This window comes from Petaurus breviceps, unplaced genomic scaffold (genome assembly GCF_028583685.1).
Source record: "Petaurus breviceps papuanus isolate PSGF00001 unplaced genomic scaffold, PetGlider_PUasm1.0 164, whole genome shotgun sequence".
NCBI lineage: Eukaryota > Metazoa > Chordata > Mammalia > Diprotodontia > Petauridae > Petaurus > Petaurus breviceps.
In genome coordinates, this window is record NW_027185735.1 from 11,981,826 (window position 1) to 12,002,642 (window position 20,817).

Genomic DNA, 20,817 nt, shown 5'->3' on the forward strand with positions numbered 1-20,817 from the left:
GTCTTTGTAGTCTCATCTGGCTTGGTCAAAATTAGGATATTGATGTAGTGCTGGTTATTATTGACTTCAGAAACTTGGGTCTCTTTCATGTCTGCCTACAAAGCTCTGGGAGTATTGGGGAGAGTCCAGATAGCCTGGGGAAGGATAGTAAAGATATACTGGACTTTTCCCCAAGTGAATGTGAACTGCTTCTGACTAGTCCCAGCTATAAAAACAGAGAACATGGTATGAGTAATGTTGACAACCTCACTGTAGGTGGGCTGCCTGATCCATCACAGAGGTCAGAATCAGCTGCTGCTATAGGCAAGACTTTATTCACCTCCCTGATGTTTACTGTAAGCTTCCAGGTGCCATTTGCCTTCCTTATAAGGGGGAGTTGATGTAAAAGGACTCTGGATTTCATGTTTATCATTAAGGAGGAAATAATTTTTCACACAGTCCTTCCCCCGTCCCCACCCACAACTTTTTTTTTTTTTTTTGCTATTATGAGAGAACAACTCCATGGATTTTTATTTGGCTCTGTTCATAATAATGGGCCTAAATAAATGAGCCTGTATTGGTCATGATGCCTCTTCCCTCTGTGGCCTACCCTCCACAATTCCCCATGGAAACTGATGATCCTATTGGGGGTCCCTTGGTATGATAACAGCCTGACTGCCAGTATCTAGCAGCCCGCAGGAGGACACCTTAGGTTTGGGTGGGGCTGAAGTGCCTTATTATCTCCATGTTAGATGTCCTGGTAGGTTTACCAATACCCCCATAAATTGTCAACTGATGGTCCCCTTATCAGTACCTTGTTTTAAGAATTGCACCCAAAGTTCCTTCTGGAGAGGGTTTTCTCCACACATCAAAGCGGTGGCAATCGAGCTTCTTTATGGTTATTAACAACCAGGGAATGTTCCCCTAGTAGTTATTTTTCCAAGACACCAGATCCAAACCATTCTGCCACCCCACAGGGCCATTTTCCTCAGCGGAGTCTTGGATACTGCCCTGGAAACCATCCCAAGCTTTGACTGGTGAACTTTTGCCTTACCTTGACAGGAATCAAGCCTCTACCTCATTTCCTTGGCTACTAGCTCCAAAGCCATGTTGTGAAACCCATGTGGTTATAAATCCACTTTCCAGTTCTCCATTATGGGTAGTAACACTCACCCACTATTTATCAAAAAAATTTAAGGAGCAAATAGCATGTGAGAAATTATTTTTCAAGGATGTAGCACTTGGGCATCACTTCCTTCCCCGCCTGCCCATTAGCTATTGTGATGTGCCTGAGGAGCCCCCTGAATAACGGTGAGCTTTTCTATGTAGGCAGCCAGGAAGTTATGGCAAGATTAGATTTGCAGTCCCCTGAATCAATTCAAATCTTGAAGCTGCTTTCATTTCCTCTCAGGGAAAAACTTATTTAGACTGTGTGTGGTGGGTGTTGCTCCAGTTAGCTTTTCCTTTGTACTTCAGAAGCAGCTAAGCAAAATCATTAACTGGACACCTTTATTTGTGAGTGTAGTTACCATTGACAAGGAAATGGCTATTTAAGGAACCTCTTACTAAAAAGAGCTTAAACAGCTCTTTAACAATCCAACTAAAGAACCAAGTGGTCATCAGGACAGAGTTGCACTTGCCCTCCAGGACAGACTTAAGGACATTATAGGAGGATTCAATTGCTAACATTATTTTTAGCATTTTTGATAATGACACTAAACAAGGCAATATTATTAGGGGATAGGCCTATATTTGGTTTATGAAATTTTAAGTTTGTAAGCCACAGGAGGGCAGGGATACTCTTTGTCTTTGTACTGTCCTGTACCCAGAATCATTTTCTATATGTAGTACAAAGAATCCAGGGTGAAACCTTGGGAATCAACTTTCTTTTCTCACTCCTGTATCTAAATAGTTGTCATTTCAAAATGAATCAAGTTAGTTCTATCCCATCTAGCATCCATCTTCTCTCCATTTACATCTTTCCTAGTTCAGCTCTTCACCTTCAGCCTGCACTAAAGCAAGTTTCCTTATCCTGCCTCACTATCTCCCCTCCTTAGTCCTTCACATTGCTGACAAAATAACCTACCAAACGGTATATCATATCTTGGTCATTTCCTTCTCAAGTCTGGCATTTAAGGCCTTCAACAATCTGATTTTTTTTCAAGCTTATTTCATATTGTAAATGGTATTAATGTTTTCTCTGAACTTGACATGCTGTCTCATCTTGTATTTTTCTGCAGGTTATATGTGTCCTTTGCCTAGAATACATTCCTTCTTTGCCTTTCAGAATTTTTTCTTTATGTGCCATCTTTGTCCTGGAGCTCTGTCTTCCCTGTCCCCCACACCGCTCCAGGCCCCAGTCCCAATTCCCAGTTGTAAATGATTTTTTTTTTGCTCTTTGGAGGGCAATTGGGGTTGTGACTTGCCCAAGGTCACACGGCTAGTTTTTGCGTTAAGTATCTGAGGTCAAATTTGAACTCAGGTCCTTCTGACTCCAGGGGCAGTGCTCTATTCACTGTGTCACCTAGCCACCCCAATGCTCTCTTCTTCAAATATTCATAGAGCACTGTGAACTTCTGGCCTTTGACCCCCTACCCTCACCCCCTCATCTTCTACCTGCACACTGACCCATCTAAGATCCTTGAAGGCAGGAAATAATTCACAGCACATCATACATAGTAAGTGCTTAATAAATTATTACTGAAATTAATTCGTAATGTACCTAAAAATATTTGTTGGCTTGTCAATGTAGAAGCCAGACCTAGTTACCTATATTTCTAAATGTTAAAAAATTAAATTTCCTCATTATAGACATGATCATAGAATAACTTGAGGGGACTGTCTACTGGACTCCAGATTTGTTGTACCTGATATACTCTAGGATTATAATGTAGATGCTCATCCATTTTTTTGTTTAGTTGTCTTGCTCAGTATTTTGGCTAGTTGTCTTGTTAGGTGTGAGGTTGAGAATGCAAGGGTAGGCAAATAATATTGATATTGTACAAACTCCCCCTGCATCCTAAAGCGACACAAGTAAAATATCTTGTGAACTTAACATATTCATATTAAGGTTTTCAAAGTACCTTCTTAACTCTTCTGGGAAGCAGGTAGTCTTACAGATCTATTTTATAGATAAGGAAAAAAAGCTCATTATGCTCACAGAGCTAGTAAATTAAGTCTGGATTCAAATCCGGGTTTTTTTGTCTCTAGGTCCAATACTCTTTTCACCTGGATAAGGTCACATGCTTAATTTGCTTGAATCATAATACTGCAATTCCATCTCTAAGAAGTTCAGAATTCCTCAGGGAGAAGAGAATAATTATAGCTTAGGTTTGCACAGCACTTTACAGTCTGCAAAGAGCATCCTATTACCTTACATATGTCCTATGAAGTAGCAGTGGTGCAAGCATCACATTTTAGAGATGAGAAAACTGGTTCACATTTCAGGGCATATCTTCATAATGCTGCCAAGTGGCAGAGACTGAATTTGTATCCCAGTTTTCTCAAGTCACCAGCTTTTTACATAGTGCCTCTTAAGAGTTGTGTCAACATGGAAAATCAAAATAGTTAGAAAACTCAAATTATAATGTAAAGCATGTGACCTACATTTAACAACTGCATTTTGTTAAAGATGTAGTGAAAACAGTGACTTCCCTGGTTTTCTTAAAGTCCCAAATACATTTCCACCTTCTATAAGAAGCATTCCTTAACCCCTCTTAATTCCAGTGCCTTCCCTCTGTTAATTATTTCCTTCTTATCCTGTATATAGCTTGCTTTGCGCATATATATTTACTTGTAGTTTTTACCATTAGACAGTAAAGTCCTTGTGGGTAAGGACTGTGTTTTGCCTCAGTACAGTGGCAGGCACACAACAGGAGCTTAATGATTACTGACTGATTAGTGATGGTTTTTCTGACACAAACAATACAAAGGTTAAATTTACCAAATTTTAATTAAGAAATTAAAACTTACTTAAATACTCTTCTGTCTATGAGGAAACATTAAAACGATCTAATACTCATTCAACTATTCAAGAATAGGAGACAAAATGGAAATACAGTATATTTCTTTTGGTAGAAGACAGGGAACATAAATAGTCTACAGCCAACAAGACTATACAATAGTTAAAAAGAAGTAATTATTTAAATATTCTTCATCAAGCATATATCATTCAAATCATAACCAATTCTAGAAAAGGCAGCATAGATTTTAAGTAAACACAGATTGACTTTTACACTGTGGCTCAAGTCTAAAGGCTCTGGTTTCATTCAACTATAGTCAATGCAACCTTGTTTTTATTTCCCTAAATAACCAATTTTAAAAATATCAGATGGTTAGAGCATCATTATTTCAAAAATCGAATCTTTGTAAAATCTCATGTGGACACCAAATTGCTACTGTTCTTCTAAATAAAGAATTTAAGTATAACCAGCTGCTATTTTAGTGATAATGGGATCCTCAGAGTCAAATTAAAATGTGTCCTAATTTGTATCATCAAATTAAGATAAATCCTGTCTAGAAATAATGGATGATTCCCCATTTGCTCAACACACAGGGAATACTTTGACCATCTATGATCATGTTACCACTTACACATATTACAACTTACAGTTGCACACATTATTTACTTTTTAAGAAGTTCAAAAGGTCAGCAAAGAATTAAGGAAACCAGATGGTAAGTATTGACTAACATTGTAGCTTAGGAAGTAGAAGTAAAGAGCTCAGTTTACCAAGATCACATAGTAAAGATGGGGTGGGGATTAGGATTTGTTTTCCTCAACTCCCTTTTTCGTGCTAATTGGCACAAATTCTTGACAGTTAAGTAGTATTTTTTTTTAAAAAAGATTTCTATTGGTTGCCCAGTATCTATATTAAAAATCAACCCATAAATTGAAATTTCAACCCTTTTCCATGGCTATGACAACATGGATACAAAAAAAATTTAGCCCCACTTACAATGAATACTGTGGACATCATACAGTACTTGTTCTTTAATAATCCAGTGTGCCCAGTTAAAAATATATTCGTGTGCTTTCAGCTATCTTTAGGAATAAGATGATGATTTTGATTTGAATATGGTAAGAATGAGAAATTAAGGAGGATATTTTTTTCCAAGTGAAAAAAGAAACAACAGATTCAAATCTTGACTTTGGATAGCTCATTCTTATATGAACTTTTTAAAAGTTACTATCAATTTTCCCTTTTATAAAATTTATTTATTTAAATTTTTACCCCAAATTAAAGAATATTTTTCAATGAAATCTACACGATTTTATCAATATAAAAAGATTCTTACTAGATTCTGGTTACAACTAAGAGTGACAAGAAAAACATGAGAATATATTTTTAAATGGATAAAGGAAGTGTGTTTTGAAAGAAGATAGGTCATAATTTTCCCCATAGGAAGGAAGCAGTCTTTCTATTATAGGATCTATAAAATGATTTAAACTAAAGAGAGACAGGAAGCTGATAATTTGATTTATCCTCCTAATGGTTTTTGGCTCATGAATAATATATGTATCTTACTTGTAGGGACAAAAATATGAGGAGTTTGTGTGACAAAAAACTAAGTCCTGTATTCCACATCTGTTCTATTTTAAACAGATAAAAAAAAATTCTAACTACTTACTAAAACATTACTTGCAAAGATTCAAACTTTAAATGAAAGTGACTTGATTGGACTAGTTGGCCATTAGTTCAAATTCAGGAAAGAACACAGGATTGATCATCAAATCAATAATTCTAGCCCCAAAGCTGACTAAAAGCTTCCTTCAACCTTCTTCCCATTAGGTTTCTCTTTAAATTAAAGCACTCTCTCTTTGAATTATTTAAGTGCACATTGTGGTTAGAGGAAGACCATGTATGATTGTTTCATACAATTTGTCAAAGAAGCTAAAAATCCAGAGCAGCCTTTTTCAAAAGCATATAATGAAGCATAATCTTTTTTTTTTCAGGATGTCCTGAAAAACTGATAGAAAGCCAAGTTTGAATTCCGGCAAAGATTCTTCCTAAACCAGAGTTAAGTGTCTTGTCCAGCTGAGCTATTAGTGATTAAGTAACTCCCTCTCACTGTCAAGATTTCCCTAAGGTAATGCCTAAATTTTTAATTTAAGTATTTTATCTTGTTTCTTTTAGCTTCGTTCCCTTGCCAAATAAGCTCTACCCAGATCCACCACGTTAAATGCTTTCTCTGGAGTACCTTTTAATGGTCTGCTATAGCTGCCTCATGCTTACAAGGTTACTTTTTAGTCAGATTATTTATATTTAACTTCCTGAATCTTTTCTCCTAAAACACTCTACACTCATGTAATTATACATCTATAAACTTCCTTTGATTTTGTATTCTGAAGGTGAAGCCTAAACACAGGATAGTCTGTTAAATGTATGTTCACCAAAGTCAAAGGATTCTCTCTTCAATATGCCATTCTTTGCATCTACCAATCCCTCCCTCATCCTTGCCTGTATCACTACCATAGCAGTATCAAGACTTTTGATTACTACTTCCTAAATGCCTTCTCACTTTGAAGTACATAAAGGGGGAATATGCAAAATATGTCAGGATGGATCAGTCTCTTTCCTGTTCTTTTTTTGTTGCAGGTAACTATTTCATGGCTACTAATGACTGTAAACTTATGGTTGTACATTTGTTAGTACCACAAAGATGTCGAAGAAACAGGAAAATCACAAAAATGTGTCACAACATAGTTTAAACAAAATTATGAAACTATTTAGATGACTTCTTAATACACACTAATTTTTACCCATTACAAAAGACTTGACAGAATTAGATTCTGTATTTCCTTACAAAACTATCCATGCTTTTTCCCCCTTAGCAAGTCTTCAATTAGGTTAATCTGCACTGATAAAAAGTTTTTAAAAGAAAAATATTTAAAATAATGATTGTTTCACAGAAACAGAAATTCTCATTATCAAATTCTGATAAGTTAAGTTGGTGATGGGAAGGAGGCTTCCCTTTGAACAGCAATTTGCTTTTCTTTCCCCCTTCCCTTTTTCCAAAGTGAATATTTAGAAGTGTTATGCTAGTAAGCAGGGTAAGTTTCTTATATAGTGATAAAAAATTCATAATACATATAAGATAATGAACCAGACTTTCCTACCCTTATCCAAAGCAATACATATTTGGAAGGGGCTATCTTGACAGTAAATTTATGTATCTCCAGATTTAAATTGATTCTTGGCCTTATTACTGTTAAGACCTGTTATTTTGAAAGCAACTCTTCATTTCAAGGCAAAATATTTGTGCAGGGATCCTTGCCAAAATGAAGATCACTAGTTGTAAGGTATCTTAAAAGGTTATTCTTCTGGTTTCTGATTTTGTGGTAATTGCTTTAACGTTTTTATTTTGAAGCTATCATTCAAAGATGCTGTATTGGTATTCCTAGCAAAAGGATAAAATACAGAAATGTTACTCTTAAAATAAATGACACATTGATTATAGATCAACATTTGTTCCATTTTGGATATTTCTGAAGTTTCTTTGACCCCAAAGAAGGAGTTAGTCTGTAAGCTAAAAAAAAGAAATAAGCCACAAATAAGGAAATAGACTGGCTGCATGAATTAGCCAATAAATGCAAAATGCCAACTCACTGGAAGACAAATAAGGAATTATATGTATGCATATTAAAGCCTGAATAAAAACACAATTTGTCAGTTCTTTAAATGGAATATTGTTTGATAGGATATTTCTCTTCAATCCTGAATCAAATGATATTTATACACTGCTTCCTAATCTTGGAATAATAGATTCAAAATATTACCAAAATTAACCATCATAGCTAGTTCTGGTTTACTATGATTTAGGTTGGGTTAAAATTAGTGACTATGGTCATCAATATATTTTTTTTTGGCTCCCTCTCCCTGCCCAAGGCCACATTAAAGATTTAAGTCAATTTTGAAGACAGGAACAATTATATTTGGAATGTGTAGATCAATTTTTTTCTTTTAAAATACCAGACAACAGAGTACCCTGATCATTATTACCTTGCTATCTAATTCTCAGAACTTGGACTTGAACCCAATCTAAAATAATGGAAAATGAATTTGATGCCTTATTTGGTCCCCAGTGAAAATCTGTGGCAATTATATGAGTAGAATCTAGCACAAAATAATAGGTACAAGGTATTCTCTAATGAGGCTATATAGGAACAATTCCTAAATGAATGTGGTCCCAAACCTTAAATATTACAGAATTAATAAAAAAGAATTGCCTGCTTGAAGTCAGAGGACTCATTTTAAAATTACTACAGTACTATATGACTATAGCTATTTATTATGCTTTCCAGTGAGAAAGTAATGATTTCTATTGTTTAATTCTTTCAGAACACTTAGAAAATGACCTCTTCAAGTACACTAAATGGTACTATTATATCTAAAATAGTAAAAAATACCTCTAAAATATATATTTTTTTGCTTCATCCTCACTGGCAGAATAAAGCTCATTCAGTTTGTTAAACCTTTGATATTCAGTTTTTTCAAATTAACCTCCAAAATGAAAATACAGTGTAAGTTTTATTCTTTTTTTTTTTTTGCTTTTTTTGGAGGGCAATTGGGGTTAAGTAACTCGCCCAAGGTTACACGGCTTGTTGTTTTTGTGTGTGTGTGTTAAGTGTCTGAGGCCGGAACCGAACTCGGGTCCTCCTGACTTCGGGGCCGGCTCTTTACTCACTGTGCCACCTAGCCGCCCCTTAAGTTTTCTTCTTAAATAAAAGCCTTCTGTCTAGAAAGTTATGCAGGGTGAGAAAGAGAGAAAATTGATGATGGAATCCATAGTAACAAACAGACTGGAAACTATGCAGACAGCTGCTGGCTAAGCTTCTTATGCCATCAGATGTATCATTTAATCTACAGGTAAGTGTGCTGTCATCTTTAACACCATTATTAATAAATTATGAAGGTCTGCTATGTTAGTCTGAAATATGTTCTAAATATTAACAGATGGTCCATCTTACTGGAAGAATGGAGAAAACACTAATTAAAAAGAGGCTAGAAAAACTATTTTACGTACAGGAATAGTAATGTCAGAACTAGATTAACAAAGAATTATACTTTATATGGTGGGCACTGCATTAGTATTAAAGAAATGTGTAAAACAGAAAACACTCAACTTTTAGTTTGTCATTTATAGGATGATTTAAACTAGTCTGTAGATATGCCAATTAAAAATTTTTAAATGAATAAAATTTAAAGTCTAAAGAACTGCTACAAGCTACCTCAGAAGACCTATCATAAAACCTTACTGGGTAACATTAAAACAATAGTGTGTATCACCAGCCCTCCCAAAAAAGTACCTGGAAATAAAGGTTAGGGTACAAGTTAATTTCGATTTTAACCTTGTAGAAAATTTCAAAATGGCAAAAGAAAAGTAAAACTTGGAAAAGCCATGAAAGAGTTTTTATGTGGTCAGTCAAATACCACTAATCCTCCCTGGCCTTACTGTTCTGGTACATCAATCCTCAGTACTCTAACTTTTGATTTATAGTGATATTCCTTCAGATATAATTTCATAGACGAAGGAACTGGGAGGGTATCAATGCCATCATAGGTTGTACAGTTACAAATAACTGTCCTGCATATATGCTGAAGGGAAAAGGGGAAAGTCCGATTTAAAGGAGTGGATAACAGTGGTTCAAAGAACATACAAGAGCTTGGGTCTTTATAATGTTCTAAGAGTCCAGTAATATCAGGAGAATGGAAGACACAAGGATCATGTGCGTCAAAGCTAAAGTTGTGATTCCACTGTTCAATCCTAGCATGAAGAGAACGACTGTAGCGTCTAAAACTAACAGAGAATAAATAGTCTTCCTGTGCTGAGTCACGAAGTAAAAAGGTTCCCTCCGGTTTTCCTTCCAGTAATGCCTCAGCTGCATATTTATCCATTACTCCCCAGTAACATGGATTGTTATTGATCTGAAGGAGATCTGGAACCAGACAGTGAACATAGTCTATCTGAGTGTGGTATTTAGGAGGTGTTTCCAACTGCAGCATTTCATCATCAGTTTCCCATTTTGGTTTGTTTCTTTTCCTAGAACTTGTGCAAAGTGTTAAAATTTCATCATCTGAATCCATATCGCTGTCTTCTATACTGTTACTAGAGGCCAGGTTCATTAAAGAATCAGTCTTTGGATCACACCGATGTGAATGGTTGTCAGTAGTTGTGTCACATGGATGAACCTGAGTTTGTGAAAAAGAGTTTACACTTTCTTCCCTGTTGCCTCTTTCCTTCAGCTGGACATCCCTCATATCACTTTCAGATAATTCTGTGCTTCTGTGGTTATCTGATTTTGGAGTTATAGGGGCAGTGTGTTGTTTAATTAAATGCCAACGAAAGGCCAGCTCTGACTGAGGTGGGAAAGGACACTTATCTAACATGAGTTCACTGATAAGAATTTTTCTTTTTGATGGGAGCACTGGAGAGTGTCGACTGCTACAATTTTTTATGGGAAAGCACTGTCCCATAGCATCTTGCAGTTTTTGTTTAAGAGACCGGCCCAAAAATCTGTGCCCACATGAGCGATCTAAATCCAACTCAATGGACGAACAACTGTGCTTCCTCTCTGGGCTCCCTAAAGGGATGTCAGCTTTCTCTGTGGAACCTGGTGTGTCAGTATCAGAAGAGTGCTCATTCTTTTTGGACCAAGAGAGTTTTTTCCCACTCCACACATAACCATCTTTTCTGTCTGCACTTCTACTCCGATTGGTTTTGGGTCTCACATCTACATTTTTAGTATTATTTTCTGCCATTTTGTCAAACTATATCCACAAGTCCAGGTGTTACACATGCTGGTTTTTCAGGCTTTCAAGGAGGAAGTTTCTTCTAGGCCCTTTATGGAAGTATCTAGAAAAACAAACAAAAATGTTTATCAACCATTTGTCATATAATCATCACAGTTCATGTTAAATACCAACTTCTGGTGAGAATAAGTTGTGAAAAACACAGTTATGTAACCTTGAACATAGTAGGCACTCAACAAATGTTTACTGAATTAAATTATCATTTAATTATCATCATTAAATTATCATTTCTTATAAAGATAGATGTAGCGTAGGGAATGAATGTGAGGGCAGCTGCAGGATTTATAATATATATAAACAATATACAAATTGTTTTTATCTCACAAACTAATAACTTCAGAGAATGGTTTAGCTGAGTAATAGTCAAACTCTTCTATTTTTAGCCATAATGTAAATACAAATATTTTCTACTTGTATGTTATGCATCTTCAATGTTCCTTCACTTTAAATACATATTAGGGAACTCTAGAAGACGTAGTGAGCAAGAGGCATCTGTTTTATGCATTGATCTGCTCATGTTGTCTTCTGCTCAAAAATCTTTAGTAGCTCGCTCTATGGTCTATCTAGTGAAGTTCGAATGTCCTTGTCTGGAATTCAAGACCTTCCACAATCTGGCACCAGCTTATATTTTCATCCTTATTCTATATTACAGTCCTCTGATATTCTAAAATTCCAACTAAAATTGGGTTACTTTTTGTCCCCAAAAAACATACCCTGCTTCTTATGTTTTTGCCAAGGTTATTTGCTGTACCTGCAAAGTCCTCCCTCCTCCCCTTTGCTCTGAATTTCTATCCATCCTTCTTCTCTGATCCTTCCTAATAAGTATCTCCCTCAGACTTTACCTAATGCATGTATCAAGAACTATTATAGATTATAATTATCTGTATTTTATTTCCTGTGAGCTTCATGAGAGCCAAGTCCTATGTCTTATTTAAACTTTCTATCTCCACCAATTACCTAGTATATTCTGCAGCACGAGCTTAATAAATATTTACTGAATAAGTACATGACCTTACATTTTCTCAATAATAATATGATTTGATGAAGTAAAGAAAACACTGACGATTCTATCATTGTAGAGTAAGGGGAAAAGAAGTAGACCTGGAAAAGACCACAGCAAAGAATAGGGTAAAAATAGTGGCTATAGTGATCATTTGGTGGCATAAGTATAATAACAAAGTATTTATTCTATCCAGCTATGTTTGTTTTTATTTGAAATTATACCTTACTTTCTCAATATGCTTCCTTCTATTTTTTCTTCCCTTTCTGTTGCTTATCATTACTATTTAAAAAATATTTTTAAAAGTTTTAAAACATTTTAACAAGATACTGTAAATGTTACTTGAACAATATGTTTCAAATTCCAGAAAGTTTCTGAAAAGATTTAAGTACCATTATGAGATAGGGACTAGACCTGTGATTTCACTGGCATAAGGAACTCCCATGTAAGGAAACTCTACCAATGGTGACTTTTTTTTTTTGGTTTTGCAGGGGGAAAGGCAGGGCAATTGGGGTTAAGTGATTTGCCCAAGATCACATGGCTAATAAATGTTAAGCGTCTGAGGCCGCATTTGAACTCAGGTCCTCCTGACTCCAGGGCCAGTGCTTTATTCATTGTGCCACCTAGCTGCTCCCCCCCCTTTTTAAAATAATTTATAAGTTTTAGTATTACTTAGAGAGAACAGTGAAAGAAAGATCATGTAACTTGCCCAGAGTCTGTTACCTTTACCTATCATAGAGGCAGAACCTGAACTAAGGTCTTCCTGGCTTTAAGGTCCACTCTTTATCTACTAAGTCTGTCTCTCAGTGCAAGTGATAATCTAGTAAATACATCCCCTCACAATCTCCCCCAAATATATAAAACTCCCCAAATACAACTTGTAAGCAATGTTGAAGAGGTAACAAGCAAATTTTCCCAAGTAGCTTTGCCAACTGACTTCAATCATTAGTCATATTAAAATTTTGTTGCCTGTCAGCCTGAGCAACATTTACAGAGGGAAAGACTGAATGAAGTATCTGGCACTGCTTACTTCCTTCTAGTCTTCTCATAAATAAAATTAGATCATCAAGGAAAAGTCTTTCAGCTTGTTTCTTTCTACAGTGTATTGCTATATCCATTCCTGTGGAATGAGTCAGAATAGAACTCAGAGAATCTGATTGTTTAATTATTTTTCCAAGGTGATGGGTACTAGAATATTAGTATTTGGGCAATTAAATGTTTCAGAGATTTAGGAGACAATGAAATCTACAGAAACACATAGTGGAATGAGAAGACAAACTGAAATCTCATTCATGTGGGTATTCATTCTCCACTGATGAAATAGTAATTTATGTGAGAATGAAGGTCATATTTTTTCCTTTGTTCTTTGGATTACCATCACCAAAGAATGTATCACTCATTGATCATCTACTGTCAATAATTCTCTCCGTACTTAGGCTAGTTCCTGGATAATAGTCAGTCTTATGCTGGTAATGTACCTGAAGTATTTTCAGTAGGGTAGAACCTATCCAAGCTGCTGGCATAGGCTTACGTAAATAACCTAGGGTCACTTCTGCTTCATGATGAGATTATCAGAATGGGATTTTGTGGAGGAAAAAGCTCTATGCCTCAACCTGATCTTTTCTATTCAACTCCTCAAAATCTTTTTGAAAATAAGGTAATTTTACAAATTGACAAAATTAAATTTTACCCAGTATGAGAAAAAGATTTTAATTTTGTTAGATAAGATTCAGAAGAATATGGATAGATAGATAATAACTTGGAATTCTGTTCTAGGTTTCAGATACGAATCAATTAAGCTTTTTATGTACTTTAAAAAAGTGAATCTGATAAAGATATCAGTTAAATGTTATGGGAGAACTATCTCCTCTCTAAGTTCAATGTGGTAACTGTTAAAATTATTGAGGTAAGAATCTAGGTTTTATTATGCTCTAGCACAGGTTCATGCCTCAGAGAAAACAATAAATCTGATCATTAGAATTCTAACAAAGCCTATTATAGGCAAAATTAGGTCAGAGTGACAGAGAAATAATTCTTTAACATACTGCAATCTTGTACATTCCTCTTAGGCTGTATAAGTTAAGAGAAAGACAGATCCAAAATCTTATGCTTCCTTCAATGTTATAAAAATTGAACAAAATTAAACAGTCATAATCCCATACAAAAACAAACCTAGTTAAACAGTCTTTATGGGCAAACCAAATCAAGTTACAGATTAAACTACATTTAAAGGGTTCATAAATTTAGGCTGATTTTAGGAGGAAGATGGGAATATGTTGCTAAGAAGTCAGGGATAGCTGAGATTCTTCCTCTAGGCACACTGTCAGCAAAAGACCGACTCTGTTATTCAGGAAACAGCCTAAGTGCAGAGAGGATTATTACCAGCAGATTGATCAGTGGGTGATAAATTATTTGGTGATGGTAATTCATAAAACAAAGAAAATATTAAGGCCTTAAGTAAAATTTCACATCCCATGGGACAGATTTTGGTCAAAATTACAGAAGGTCCTGAGTCTAAAATGATAAAAACAGATAAAAGGAAATAAAAAATTCCTATTACACAAAATAAAATACCTATGTAGGAACTGGATTATATTTCTTTTCTTTTTTTTTGGGGGGGGGGGAGAGGAGGGCAATTGGGATTAAGTGACTTGCCCAAGGTCACAGGGCTAGTTTTTTGTTAAGTGTCTGAGGTTGGATTTGAACTCAGGTCCTCCTGACTCCAGGGCCATTGCTCTATTCACTGTGCCACCTAGCCACCCCTTTGATTATATTTATGTTGATTTTAGCACACCCATTAAGTTGCCTCTAACCTCAGTGATTTAGTTTACAAATTATTTCTGCATAATAATTTTAAATTGTCAAGGTGAAAATTATTTCTGTTGATGAAAAATATTAATACCAATGTCATACACTTAAGACTTAGGCTCAAGTAAGTGAGAAACAATTTCATTTAACTGTATATTCAAAGTAATTTCTCACCACCACAGCAGCCATTCAAAACCTTTTCATTTCCCCATACACTGCTAAGAACCTTGCCTCTTATTTCACTGAAAAAACTGAAGCCATTTGCCAAGAATTTTCTCTTTTCCCCATCTCACATAACTTGGAAGCATTCTGGGACTATCTCATCCTTCACTCATCTCACATGAAGAGTTGGCCCTTCTTCTTGGTAAACTGTTCTACACACGCAAGTGATACACATCTTCTCCAGGTTGTCTCCTTAATCACCACTTGCAAAAATCTTCAGGATCTCCCTTTTTATTAACTGCTTCCCTACTGCCTATAAACACACTAACATCTCTCCTACCCTCAAAAAAGTCTCATTTGACTGACTATCCCAGCCAGCTTCTATCCTATATCTTTCCTTCCTTTAGTGGACAAACTCCTTGAGAAGGACGTACAATCAGTGCCTCCACCTTAAATTCCTCTTAAATTTCTGCAATCTGGCTTCTGACCTTTTCCACTGATGGTGCTATCTCCAAATAATCTCTTAATTGCTATATCTAATGGCTTTTAGACAGTCCTCAGTCCTTCCTGACTTCTCTTCAGCCTCTGACACTGTTGATCACCTTTTTCTAGCTGGGATTTCTTGACACTTGAACACTTCCTGGTGCCCCTCACATCTGTCCAACTACCTCTCCGTTTTCCTTGCTGGATCTTCATTTAATTTGTGGCCACTAATCTTGGGTGTTCCACAAGGCTCTATGCTGGTCACCTTCTTTTCTACCTTTATATTGGTTTATTTATAATTTATATATTGGATTCAACTATCACTTCTATGCACATGATTCTCAGTTCTATTTATCCTGTTCCAACTTCTCTCAAAAACTCCAGCCTTATATCTCCAACTACCTATTGGTCATCTTGAATTGGATGTCCTATAAATATCTTAAATCCAAAATATCTAACTGAGCTCATTTTTCCCTTTAACTCCTCTCCCCTTCCCAACTTCCTCTTTACTGTCCAGGGAAACACCATTGTCCCACTCACCAAGGATGGTAACCTTATCTAAACTGTGGCCCAGTCCTATCATTTTTACTTTCACATAAAAGTCCTCTTCTCTCCATTCACACAGCAGTCACCTGGTACAAGCCCTCACTACCTCATGGCTAATAATTGTAACTCCCTCAGGGCTGATCTCCCTGCCTCAAGTCTTTCTGTACTCCAGTCCTCCATTCAGCTGTCAAACTGACCTTTCTAAAACACAGGTCTGATCATATCACTGCCCTATAATTTCAGTGGCTCCCTATTACCTCCAGAATTAAATATAAAACCCCTTTGGCAAATTTTAAACTCTTCAGAACTTGGTCACTTCCTACCTTTCCAATTGTCTTATGCCTTATTCTCCACATATTCTACAATTCAGTAACACTAGTCTCCTTGCTGTTCTTTGCACAAAACACTCCATCTCCTGACTGTATTTTCACTGGCTAACCTAAATGCCTGGAACTCTGTTGTCATCTCCATCTCTTGGATTTCCTGGCTTCCTTTAAGTTCCAGTTACAACTTCACCTTTCACAAGAAGCCCTTTCTTATGTTAGTGCCTCCCCCTTCTGTGATTATCTCCAATATTCCTATCATGCATATATGTATATATGCATATAGTTTGTACATAGGTGTTTGCATTGCCTCCCTCATTAGACTGAAAGCTTGAGAAAAGACACTGTTTTCTTGCCTTTCTTTGTACCCCCAGATCTTGGCACAATGCCTAACACAGAAGATGCTTAATAAATGCTTGCTTTTGACTTGAGTTTTAGCTTGGTCAGAGAGATGTCCAAACCGGCATAGTTCTCCATATCCATATAACTCTCTGTCCTAAGCTTTCAGGGAACATTTATAAGAATCTTGAGCAAGGAAAAGATACTTTAAAACTGTCTGGGCTGACTTCTCAGAAATGAGGAAAAAGCCACTATCCTATTCCTCTCTGGAGTTAACCATAGGGACCTTCTCCCTTCCATCATTACTTAAATCTTTTTTCAATGGAGAAGGATAGATTCTAATGCCAATCACTTTAGGTAGGTAGGTAGGTAGGCAATGATGTAAATAAGATGAGTTATAAGGTTTATATCACCTTTAATTCATCATCCTAAGAAAATCAGGTATCTGGAAAAGTCTGTAAAGGAAAATATTATTTCTTAGGATTTCTAGATAAACCAAAAAGGAAGGTTTTAATATGCTTCCAAGTTTTTAATATTTAGGGAAAAGTAATCAGTTAATAGTACCTTCATATTGCATTCACAGAGTCTCAGATTGGGAAGGATCTCAAAGATCATCTAGGCCAAAAATCACCTGAAACATAAACCTCTTCTACAACACCTCCAAAAAGGAAAAATCCAACATCAAAATGAAGACCTCCAGTCACAGAGAACTCACTGCTTTACAAGACATTCCACCCTACTTCTGGCTACTTCTAAGTTTTAGGATACTTTCCCTAATACTGAATTGAAATCTTTCTCCCTGAACCTTTCACCCATTGGATCTAGTTATGCACCTTTAAGTGAAAAAGCACAAATCAACCCCTCCTTTACATGATAAATGTTCAACTATTTGAAGACAAGGATCATTTTTTTTTAAGACTTCTCTGCTCCAGGATAACTATATACTTCATTCCCTCAAAGGATCCTTGTATGGCATATTTTCAATTTCCTCCATTCTAATCAACTTCCTTTGGACATATTCTAGCTTGTCAAAGTCCTTATAAAACAAGGTGTCCAAAATTAAATGAGAGGTTCTTTGCTTATTTGATAACATTTTATTTGGCAGTAATAAATAAGAATCTCAAAAGTAGGTCAAAGAACACAAAAAACTATTGTAAGCAGATGAGGCATTTGTTTGATACTATGACACTATGTGTATGTGACACCAAGGGATAGTTAACATACTGGATTTCCCAGATCTATGTCTGGGCTGTCATGTCTGCAATCCCCTCCCTATACCTCTACCTCTCTGCTTATTGAAATCACTGGTTTCCTTCAAAATTCAGCTCAAGTACTAATTATAGTAGAAGGCTTTTCTTGTTTTCCTACAGCTTTTAGTTGTTTCCCCTTCAAAGTTTCTTTACATGTGATTTATCTGAGTATTATAGAAACATATATACATATAACACACATGTTGTCTCCCTTGCTCCTGGAGGGCAGAGACTTTCCCCTTTGTTTTTATATCCCTAGCACTTATCACAGTGCCTGGCACATAGCAAGCACTTGATAAATATTTGTTGATTGATTATATGACACAGTAATGAACTAAAAGGATCTTGATAGGCTGGCATTGAGTTGAATCTAATAAAGTGAGATTAACTGAGGTAAATATAAAGTTAGACTTAGGTATAAAAAAAAACTTACAACAATTGCCCTGAAAAAGAATTAGTGGGCTACAGGTTTAATGAGAATCAGCTAATGTGACCTTGGGCAAAATTAGGAGAGGCCTGGCTTCCAGGAATAAGGGAAATGAGAGAATCATTGTACTCTGCCCTGCTCAGACTGAGTCTGGAGCAATATGAACACAATGCTTTCAGGAGGCCACTGAAAAGCCGGAATTCGATCAGAAGAGTGTCATGAGGATAGCAGAGGGCCTTCAGTACATGTAATGCAAGGATTAGTTGAAGGAACTGGGAATGTTTAGTCTGGAGAAGAGAAAAATCAGTGAATGTTTTTGTTTTTATTGTACTTCATTGACTACTGGGGATAGGTAGAGTAGGTGGTTTACACTATATGTTTCATTCCTTGAAGTAGTCTATGGATATAAAGAAAAAATGAGGAATACTGTCATGTAGTCACTTGTGTATGTGCATGTGTATGTGTGTATATATGTATACAACACAACTATCTATATAGTAGTATTCCTCACTTTTCTATATATGTAGACGAATGTCTACATAAATATAAGTATTATACATATGTATGTTTTCTAATATACATACATATATGTGTGTGTGCATGCACCGTGTGTGTTGATGTGCTCTAGCAAAAAGAAATCATGATTGACCCTTCTATATATTGGGAATTTCTCATGTACTCAACAACTGGCTTGGTTAGCTACATGTAGGGTTAGGAATGCAAGGTTAGCTAATTACAAGCTTAGCAAACTTCATCTAAACCCAAGTATGCAATCTGCAAAGTTTACCAATCACAGTTTCCTTGTGGTAGACAAGTGGAGGGGGTTGTTGCTATATATACTACCTGCTGACTGACTCTCCCCTTCCTAGATAATCCTGTGAATCTATGCAGCAATCACAATCAGAAATAAAAGCAGAGACACAGATCTGGGTTCCTAATGGGATAAAAAACCAAACCACCATTGCTATGTGGCTGGGCAGGGGGGGTGGTGGTATGAAGGATGAGACAATCCTGCACAGATGCATTTGTGTAAGCAATAAACTGCCTGACTCACTGAGTTCTTATGTTCCTCCTTGGTTTCTTTCTGCATCCACAATTCCCTCATACATATATTCACCATACATACATTCACTATACATATTTAGAAGTTAACTAGATATTTCTTAAAAAGACAGTTCAAATACTATAAAAATCTATTTTTCTTATGACATAAGAAATGACAAAAAGACAAACTTGGGAAGACCACTATGATGAAATCATGTAGAGTGGGTGAATAAAATCAGAACAATTTATACAATAACAGTGACACTGTAAAGATGAGCAACTTTGAAAAGCTTTGTAATAAAGTAAAACTAAAAATAAATGAGACTACATCAGACAGTTTTTTCCAAAATCCTCAGTTTTCATGATATCCTGGGGTTGAAATATCTGGCATTTTATATACTAGAAAATGGTCAAAATATAGACTTATTACTACGTATTATTTAAAACTATGTAATAGCAGGAAAAAAAACCACTTTTAATTGGAAAAAACAATTATCTTTACAAAGCTGACTTAGATGACTCATCATGGCACATTAGATGACCCTTAGTTTTTTAGGCCTAAGCTACTTATGCAAAAGCACTGCTAGGTTCTATCTTGTGGGAAAGACCTAGAATGTTGTCTTGTAATAGACTAGGTGTCACCTTTCTGAGCAGATTCAACTATGGAGTTGAATATCTTATATCAAATTGATTTGAATATCAAATTGAATCTCAAATTGAATATCAAATCTCAGATTGATAATCAAATTGATAATCAAATTGAGATAATCAAATCTCAAATTGAATATCAAGTTGAATATCAAATATGGAGTTGAAATATCTTATTTCCCAATTACATTTAAAATAGTACTAATAAGTGTATATACACATACGTATGCATATATATTTGAATATTTGATTTTAAAACTTTGAATTCCAGATTCATTCCCTTCCTCCCTTGTCACCCACCCCTACTGGGAAGATAAGCAGTTCAGTATAGGTTGTACATGTGTGGCTAATGCAAAACAACAACATAGCAGATATATTGTAAAAGACCGACCACATCTCCCTCCCTCCTATCCCACCTCCCACTTGTTCTATTCTCTTCCTTTTCAAAAGTGGGTGCTTCCAACTTCCCTCCCCCACAGCCTGCCCTCCCCCCCCTCATCCCCCCCCCCATCCCCCCCCCCACTCTCCCGGAAGGTGAGATATACCATATTTAGTGTATTTCATTCCCTCCTTAAGCCAGATTCAATGGGAATAAGGTTGACCCACTCCCTTTTGTCTTCCCATTCTTCCCCTCCATTGCAACCATTTTCCCCTTGCCTCTTCTATGAGATAGTTTACCCCATACTGTCTCTCCCCATCTCCTCCCATTATATTCCTCTCTCACCTCTTAATTTCACCTTTTAAGTATTATCCCTTCCTGTTAAATAGGTCCTGTGCCCTCTATGTATATCTGCAAATATACATACACACATTCACATATGTATTCATATGGCCACATGCCCTCATATATAGACATATATATATTTCTATTCCCTTCAACTACTGAGAAAAGTTTCATAAGTTACAATTATTGTTAATATTCAACTTTGATAAGTTCCTTATGATTTCTTTTCCCTGTTCACCCTCTCACGCTTCTCATGCCTCCCACATCCAAAT

The 20,817-nt window shown here is 36.0% G+C and overlaps 1 protein-coding gene across 1 annotated transcript in view; it reads right to left on the reverse strand.

The window, feature by feature from the left end:
• Window positions 1–3,912: 3,912 nt before the first annotated feature.
• The window catches only part of SOCS4 (suppressor of cytokine signaling 4), a 42,139-nt gene continuing 25,234 nt past the window's right edge, over window positions 3,913–20,817 (reverse strand). The window contains exon 2 of the mRNA XM_069082333.1: window positions 3,913–10,834. Coding sequence (XP_068938434.1) covers window positions 9,430–10,740 — 1,311 coding nt within the window. The 5' untranslated portion in view covers window positions 10,741–10,834 and the 3' untranslated portion in view covers window positions 3,913–9,429. The remainder of the gene's footprint in view (window positions 10,835–20,817) is intronic.